We start from the raw sequence: 8,738 nt of genomic DNA, 5'->3' as shown, positions 1-8,738 counted from the left end.
CTGCGAAGAAAAAAATTATGGGAATTGAAGACACTTCGTCCAACACAGATTTCAGATATTGATTTATTATTTTAACGTTTATTCATTTGGGTTTTTTTAATTGTGGAGGGGTGGCCGTGGGGCGGTTAATGATGTTACCTAGCCCCAGTGTGCAGGGGCCAGTCTACTGGATGAAAGTCCGTGTGCGCAATTAGGCCCTACACATTATCTGTGCAATAAAAAGTAACTGAAAACACTCGTTTTCACCGACATTATTCGACCTAATATTCCACATACGGGTACACTTACCCTTACCCAAGCATAAAAAAAACCAATCACAATAATTGTAACTCCCCGATTTTTCCTTCTTTTTTTTTTTTGGATGAAAATGTGCCTCTTCATTTTCGTCCCGATCAAAGATGCCCGGCGGCTGTTTCATGAAGTACCGAAAATTAAGAGACGAAATAGAGTACAATTGTATATAAATTAATATAGTGTGATGCACAGTGTAGAAAATAGGGGATATTTTTCCTACCCAACCTCGCGACCTTAGCCTGCCAACTTTCCTTTACTGTTGCTGCATCGGATTCTGCCTTTTGAGATAACAACTAGTGTATTTCCTGATGTTTTCCTGCTAGGATGTGCTGTCCACCGAACGTGGGGATCAGTTTAGGCTTCCCATCCGTACACATTTCCGATGCTTACCTAACCTTTAACATTTGGGACCTTCAGAAGAAAATATTTTGACATAAAGTTACAATCCAGCAAATAAATTTGTCATAGATGCCACTGTAAACAATTATCTATTTGGATTATTTGCTCTTTGTGTAGTTTTTCATTTGAAACAACAAAATTGCTTTAAATTAATCTTGAGTAGAGTGCACTACTATAACCCGTTAAAGTTTCAGCTCAGTGGATACTAAACATTTCGAGAAAACCGAGAAAACACACATTGTGGGGAGGCAGGTCTTGTAACAGGATTCCGTTGCTAACATATGTAGAAAAAGTGTGCCAGCTGGCACACTTTTAAAACCATCTTCAATTCTTCTGAATGATACCATTTCAGGAGGACGAATTTCACAGGGTTTTTGGTACACTCCCTGCTTTCAGTTTGAGCATAATTTTGCTCTTTAAAACCGGCAGCTACATTTTACCAACTTTAAATTGACCTAAGACCTAATGACATCACACTTTTGTTTACATGTGCGCACATGTAAACAAAGTGCTAGTTCATAAGGTCTTCTCCTATGCGTATATGCCTTATCGTGTTACATATGCGACTTGTGATTGGGTGACTTCGGTTGGGTCTGGTTTGATGGCGCTTTATAAGAAAGCAAATTTGCTCGGCAAAATTTTCCACTTAGGAATTCCACGAAACTTGGTATGGGTCACACACTGCATTTCAATGAAATTTATTCCAAAAAATATTCAAACACAATGTGCTCCTCTTAATTAATACAAAAAAATATGTTCTTTTAAAGAACGTGCCATAATTTCTTTCAGCCTACAATTATATTTTGTAAATTAATATAGTTGCATTTAAATAATACCAACCAAAATTAATTTGTACAAACAATTTAAATTTTCTAAATTTAGTCCTTTTGACACAGTAGTGGTGATCCCAAAGAATACACATAATACAAAAATCTCTACCTGAAGTTTTAAAGAAAATATATTTTGAAAACTACTAGTTAAACAATGTTTACAATAAAATCTTCACAACGTAATCAATGTAAGGCCAAAAAAAAAAAATACTCGGTCACTGGTCTCTTTTTAAATATCTTCAACATTATCTTAGACCAACTATAGTTGGGCCACACTTATTGGGATGCAAATTCTATCCAACACCGTTTTCTTTTAAGTGTGTGAAGTTTCACTACCAGTGGTCTTCAAAAAACATATATTCAATTTTATTTTTCTCTCCAAACAAATTTTCCAACGTGTATGTTTTATTTATAAACGGAAAAGGCTCCTTTTTGTCTGTTTTGGATGTTTTCAACGCTTTTATTTTGGGTTGCTTTTGTGCCTATAACATATAAAAAGTAGGCCTGAAACAATTAAAAATTTGTGTAGTCATTGTTTTCTCTGATGTCTCGTTCAAACATGAATAACATTTGTATCGCTAGAAAAATGGCAATTAAAAAAACAAAATATATTTTTTAAGGGTGAAACTCAAAAATAGCATGAGAGGGCCACTTCATAGTTTGACTGACCTCCCCGTATTTAAACCTTAAGCCACACCCCTTTTCTGACATAATTATCCCCTCGGCGATTTTTTTTTATACGCACAATTCAACCCTTACAATAAAAAAAGAATAAAAGTATAAAACAACTAAAACAAAATTCTAATAATCAACAAATTTGTAATATACAGAGAGAAAGCTCGCAGGCACATTGCTACCATTGATTGAATATTTAATAACTAAATTCACTTTCTTTCAAAAATTTACAAATATCTATGCTACTTTCTGACACCCGAGGGCTGTGATGCCATATTTGACACATCCTTTTATATCCGTTTAGGCTTTTCGTTGGCAATGATGTTGCTTTTTTTTAACATTTTGCTATTGAATTTACAAAATCACTGGCCATCATTATGATCTGAATTGACAAAAGGAAACACTAAAAAGATTGACAAAAATTGAACAAAATTCTAGCAACTTTGCTCGAGCAGCGTACGGCCATGGCTTCTGCCAAAGATGACATCACTGACTTGCTTATGAATATGGTAATACATTTAACATAAAAACACCAATTTTGCCTTGAAACCCCATCAAAAGTAAAAATACACGTATTGAAATAGTACAATGCATAATAAAATGAACGATAAATCTCATGCCAATTCACAAGTTCAATAAGGAATACCTTTTGTCAAATTTCATTTGAGAAGCTGGAGACTTGACTTGGAGCTGAACAACCTGAGATTCACTTGTGTTGGCTTGTGAGGACTTGTGAGGAACTGTGCTGGATTGTGACTGATGTGAGATGGACTTCTGAGGACTTGTGAGGCCTTGTGTTGGATTTGTGAAGAATTGTGTTGGAATTTTGAGGACTTGTGATAGACTTGTGAGGACTTGTGTTTGATTGTGACTGTCTTGTGATGAACTTGTGAGGACTTGTCGGACTTGAATACAATACTAATAGATGACATGTGACCGACTTTTGATAGTCTTGTGAGGACTTTTGTTGGACTTGCGTTGGATTGGGACTATCTTGTGATGGGCTTTTGAGGACTCGTGTTGGATATGACTACAACACTAAACGATGATTTGTGAAGGACTTGTGAGGATTTGTGACGGACTTGTGATGGACTTTGTGAGGACTTGGGACTGACTTGTGATGGACTTGTGAGGACTTGTGTTGGACTTGACTACAACATCAAAATATGACTTGTGACTGACTTGAGATAAACTTGTGAGGAATTGTGTTGGACTTACGATAGACTTTTGATAGACTCGTATTGGATTTGTGAGGACATGTGTTGGACTTGACTACAACACTAACAGATGACTTGTGACTGACTTTTGATGGACTGGTGAGGACTTGTATTGAACTTGTGAGGATTTGTGACAGACTTGAGAGGGACTTGTGAAGACCTGTGATGAAATTATGAGGACTTGTGATTGACTTGTGACTAACTTGATGGACTTGTGAGGACTACATTGAATGGACTACAACACTGACAGAAGAAAATACTTAAGTAGCTCAGGTTGTCTCAGGTTGCCAGGCCAACAGTTCTCAGTCCAAGCCGTTCGCCAGCTCGATGACCTCATCGGTTTCGTCATCAAGGATCAGATCCTCGGGGATGGTGTTGATGGCCCCGCCCGCTGCGCTCAACTGACGAAGTACCAGTTTCTTGTAGATACCGCCCTTACCAACTAGTTCGTCGTGAGTTCCTTTCTCAGCTATCCTGCCGTGGTTGATGACTAGAACCTTAAAGGGGAATATAAAAGACAGATATGACTCTTGTTCTTGATTTAAATTGTCTATTAAACACCACCAATTGCAGCCAAGCTACCGTGGAGGTAGATGGCTCTATCAAGGAGATGAATCAAATCCAGTCTTGGGAATGTTGGCAACCTGATCCGTGAAATTCTGAGTATGCCTTGGAATTTCTCACGTCCGAGTGCCAAAATTGCCAAGACTAATAGATTTTAAAGGATCTTGGAGAGTTAGGGTTAAAAGCAACAGCCCCTTCCAGACCATCAATCAAACAGGCCCAATAAGATTGCAACGTTTTGGTCAGGTGACCACGGTAGCTCGGTCACAAGCACTGTGAGATATGTACACAAATTTAAAAGGGTCCCTAGCCTATTGCATGTACTGACATACCTGTGACGCATTCCTGACTGTGGATAGTCGGTGAGCGATGATAAGCACCGTCCGTCCCACCATGGCTCTATCGATAGCTTCTTGTACTAGATGCTCGCTCTCTGCATCTAAGGCGCTGGTAGCCTACAAACAAGCAGCAGAAACATGAAAGTTATTTTGCCATCAGGCAGGCATGCAACTGGGAAATCCCCCAAAAAGAGGAAATTCAAATATTTCCCAGACTTTGTACAGCGTTTTTCTATTGTCAATGGCACACATGGGAAGTAAAACAAGAGGAAATCAGCTGATCCGAGGAAAAGTTGCATGCCTGATCAGGATTACAAAATCAGCTTAAACAAGACTAGGCAAACCTAATAAGTCTGGTCATGGAGCATACAACATTCTATTCAACTGATTCAGAATGGCTGTTCACTGGAAGTCTTTTCGTGCATCTGGTCTACACAATGGGCCGGATTTAGCCCATTCATAGGTGTAATGGGGTAATCCTATACGATAGCACTGCCCGGCTCACAAGTGGGAGCGAGTCAGTAAATCAGTCAGTCAGTCAGTCAGTGAGATTGATGCAAAGAAGGCGCTAGGCTGGCCCTCTGGAACAGCTAAAACCTGTAGCACACAATGTCACAGAGCAATTTCAGTCAAGCAGATTTATAGCAATATTCCATCTACCCCGATTTACCCAACATTTCCCATTCAAAACCTCTTCACCTTACCTCATCCAAGAGTAATATCTTAGGATCCATGATGAGGGCTCTCGCGATAGCAACTCGTTGTTTCTGGCCTCCCGACAGACGAACTCCTCTTTCCCCTACCAGGGTCTTGTAACCCTCCTCAAATGACGTAATGAAGTCATGGGCGTTGGCCATTCTAGCCGCTTGCTCTATCTAAAATTGGAGAGAAATCCAGAGATTGAACTCTTGAATCTTGTTTTTTAAGAAATGATTTAAAATGGAATCAGTCTATATAAGGGAATCAGCCTATTTGGCCAACGCTGATAATGCTAGATGAGGTCTGGTACCCGCATTCACATATTTAACCCACTGTCAAGGTGTCAATCTATTTTGTCTCCCAGCTTATGCTAGATAAGGTCTTGTACCTGCGCTTAGCTTTCCATCTATCATATTATCAGGGTATCAGTCTATTTGGCATTCCTTGCAAATACTACATTGGGTCTGGTACCCGTACTCCATCCTCATCCTTCCCATTAAGTAGGTAACAATCTAGTTTGCCCTGTCTGCCAATGATAAATGAGGTATGGTACCTGCGCTTACCTTATCTCACCAATAATCTGTCTATTTGGCCCATCCTTCCAATACCATCAGGTCCGGTACCCGCACTTCATCCTCATTCTAACCATTATAAGGCTATATTTCTATTCAATTCCTCCTCTGCCAATGCTAGATAAAGTCTAATACAGGTCGACTCTTACATCATCTTACAAATTATTAGGAAATCCGTCAATTCGGCTTTATCTGCAAATGCTAAAACCAGGTCTGGTATCTGAACTTACCTCCTCATCTGTTGCATCCTTCCCATAAGCAATATTGTCCTTGATGGAACAGGCAAACAAGGACGGCTCCTGACTGACCATGGAAATCTTTCGCCGGAAAAACATCGGATCCAGCTCGGATAGACTGACTCCATCTGTGTACAAATGTGGAGAAATTTAGCTATGAACCCCACTTTGCCTAAAAAAAAATCAGACAAAATATATATTTTACAAATTCACAAATATTGAAATACATACTTCCTTCAAAATATATACAGTCAAAAATGTGATTAAAATAAATTCACTGATTAAAAAAATGCCATACACAACACATGATGGAACAGGCAATGAATTTTTGAGACAGGCTTGTTTTCATGCTTTAAATGGAGTTTATGATTTTCTGAAATGAAAAGAGAAAGTGAGACGTAAAAATCGATGACATACCAAGCTTGACGGAGCCGGAGGTAGGTTCATAAAATCTCTCGATGAGATTGACTATCGTAGATTTGCCGCCTCCGGAGGGACCGACCAAAGCCATGACTTGGCCTGGCTTCATGTCGAAAGACACCCCCTGGAAGTAGACATTGGTACAACCCGAGTATGATAAAAGCATGGGTTGCAAAGAGTACTTGGAATGTTCCACCTTTAATATAGGGGGTAGCTGCATGGAAATATTCATTCGGATGTTTCTGAACAAAAAATGCCAAGGCCTGGCTTAGGTTCATGCTGAAGGACACCCCCTTATGAACCAGACATTGTATAACCCAAGTTAACTGAGTGCATGGGTTAACAAGGGTACTTGGAATGTTCCACTTGGAATATAGGGGTAGCGAAATGATGTTTGTCAACAAAAATGCCAATGGGGTTAGTGTTAAACATAAAAAGGAGCTCATGTCCCCCTTCAGAGACACCCCCCGAAAGTAATCATTGGAATCACCCATGTCAATGGGAAGCATGGGTTGTTAAGGGCACTTGGAATATTCCACTTGGAATGCCAGGGGTTTCCATGAGGGGAAATTGGTCTTGGATGCTTTTCAGGGAAAAATGCAAAGGCTTTAACGTTATATGAGTCTTTCTTTTTCTTGGTCCTATCAAGAACGGCGGAAATAATCTTTTGAAATTGAAAATTTTCTGAATTGTCATAATTTAGTGTAAGTCACATTTACCATTTTTCCTGTGCAATTTTGTGAATGAAAACTTCAACAATTTGTGAAATCTGCATCCAAAACTTTGCTTATCCTTGAGATTAAATTTCATAAAATTGGTTTCAGAGTGGTAAGGGGGAGGGGTGGGGTTTAGAAAAAGGGGAGGGGGAGGGATTTCATATACCTTGAGTACTTCATTTTCCGGTCGGGAGGGATACTTGAAATGGACGTCTTCGAACTCCAGTTCCCCGTTGAACTCCATCAGGTGCTGCCCGCCCTCGTTGCTGACTTCCGGCTGGCGGTCCATCAGAGCAAAGATGCGGATGGACGCGCCCACCGCCTGCATGAAATCCCCATAGAGCGAGGCCAGAAAGGCAAACGCCATGGCTACGTTCAGCGTGTACAGCATGAAGGCTACATTGGGCAGTCAATAACAAAAAAAAAAAAACACTGTCAAATTGTACTCAAATTAGGCCAGTATTTCCGAAAATCCAATATGATAAATAACAAAGTCTAAATTGGTGCTCGTTTTGCAACATCATTATTACCCCTGCTCATCGGGCTTATAAAATGTTTTGGAACACATAGGGTTTTTCATACGAAATATCCACATTGGAGTGTTTCAACAACAAAAAATGATTGTTGAGCAAGAAATGAAGCCAAAGATGGAAAGAAAACCGCGATTTGGATAATGGCCTTTTAGGATATATGCAATCTTACCTGTCAGAATGCCCACGCTGATACCTTGCGTGCCTCCGGTTGTCACGTTCAGATGCACAAGCTTGCCACCGTACCATAGTACTAGGGCTATCGCTCCCTGTATCACAAGAACATTCATTTTATGATAAACTAGGGCTATGCTGAATATATACTGAATATTTGAATATTTCATCATCAACCAAATATACGAATAGCAAATTGTTTTATTCAAATATTCCAAAATGTGAGTGGTCTCGAGGAGATGATTGAAAAACCTCTAAGTTAATCCTACAAGTTATTTTAATCTTACATTAAGTTGCATGGTTTTATTGGCTGTCAAATGCTACACTTACATGCATACCGAAAGCCAATATTTGACAAGCCGGTGCAGGTGCAGGCGCAGGTGCAGGCGCAGGTGCAGGTGCAGGCGCAGGCACGTGCGCAGGTGCAGGCACGCACAAATCCTGATTAGGCAGCCTGTTTAGGCTGCGGCATGTAAAACTCAATCAGTGCACTTCAAATATTCAATCGTTTGATCAAGTCCAAGCGCAGGCGCAGGTGCAGGTGCAGGCGCAGGCACAGGTGCAGGCACGCACAAATCCTGAATAGGCAGCCTGTTTAGGCTGGGGCATGTAAAACTCAATCAATGCACTTCAAATATTCAATCGTTTGATCAAGTCCAAGCGCAGGCGCAGGTGCAGGTGCAGGCGCAGGCACAGGTGCAGGCACGCACAAATCCTGTTTAGGCGGCTTGTTTAGGCTGGGGCATGTAAAACTCAATCAATTCATTTCAAATATTCAATCGTTTGATCAAGTCCAAGCAGGTGCAGGCGCAGGTGCAGGCGCACAAAAATCCTGTTTAGGCAGCCTGTTTAGGCTGGGGCATGTTAAAAACTCAATCAGTGCACTTCGAATATTTAATTATTTGATCAAGTCCAAGCAGGTGCAGGCACGCAAAAATCCTGTTTAGGCGACCTGTTTAGGCTGGGGCATGTAAAACTCAATCAGTGCACTTCAATTATTCAATTATTTGATCAAGTCCAAGCAGGCGCAGGTGCAGGCGCAGGTGCAGGCGTGCACAAATCCTGTTTAGGCGG

At 40.4% G+C, this 8,738-nt stretch overlaps 1 protein-coding gene across 3 annotated transcripts in view; it reads right to left on the bottom strand.

Annotated features, from left to right (window-relative positions):
• Window positions 1-1,361: 1,361 nt before the first annotated feature.
• The window catches only part of LOC119726262 (ABC transporter B family member 1-like), a 32,159-nt gene continuing 24,782 nt past the window's right edge, over window positions 1,362-8,738 (bottom strand). For 2 of the 3 annotated variants that reach the window (XM_038197892.1, XM_038197891.1), the window contains exons 8-14: window positions 7,663-7,759; window positions 7,127-7,356; window positions 6,242-6,368; window positions 5,819-5,952; window positions 5,022-5,192; window positions 4,312-4,434; window positions 1,362-3,912 (exon numbers count right to left, since the gene is read on the bottom strand). In XM_038197892.1, the coding sequence (XP_038053820.1) occupies window positions 3,718-3,912; window positions 4,312-4,434; window positions 5,022-5,192; window positions 5,819-5,952; window positions 6,242-6,368; window positions 7,127-7,356; window positions 7,663-7,759 (1,077 nt within the window). In that variant the 3' untranslated portion in view covers window positions 1,362-3,717. The remainder of the gene's footprint in view (window positions 3,913-4,311; window positions 4,435-5,021; window positions 5,193-5,818; window positions 5,953-6,241; window positions 6,369-7,126; window positions 7,357-7,662; window positions 7,760-8,738) is intronic. The other variant, XR_005270816.1, reaches the window with a different exon arrangement.

The sequence above is a fragment of the Patiria miniata genome, unplaced genomic scaffold (genome assembly GCF_015706575.1).
Source record: "Patiria miniata isolate m_02_andy unplaced genomic scaffold, ASM1570657v1 HiC_scaffold_2, whole genome shotgun sequence".
Classification (NCBI taxonomy): Eukaryota; Metazoa; Echinodermata; class Asteroidea; order Valvatida; family Asterinidae; genus Patiria; species Patiria miniata.
This window is presented reverse-complemented; position numbering and strand designations above follow the sequence as displayed.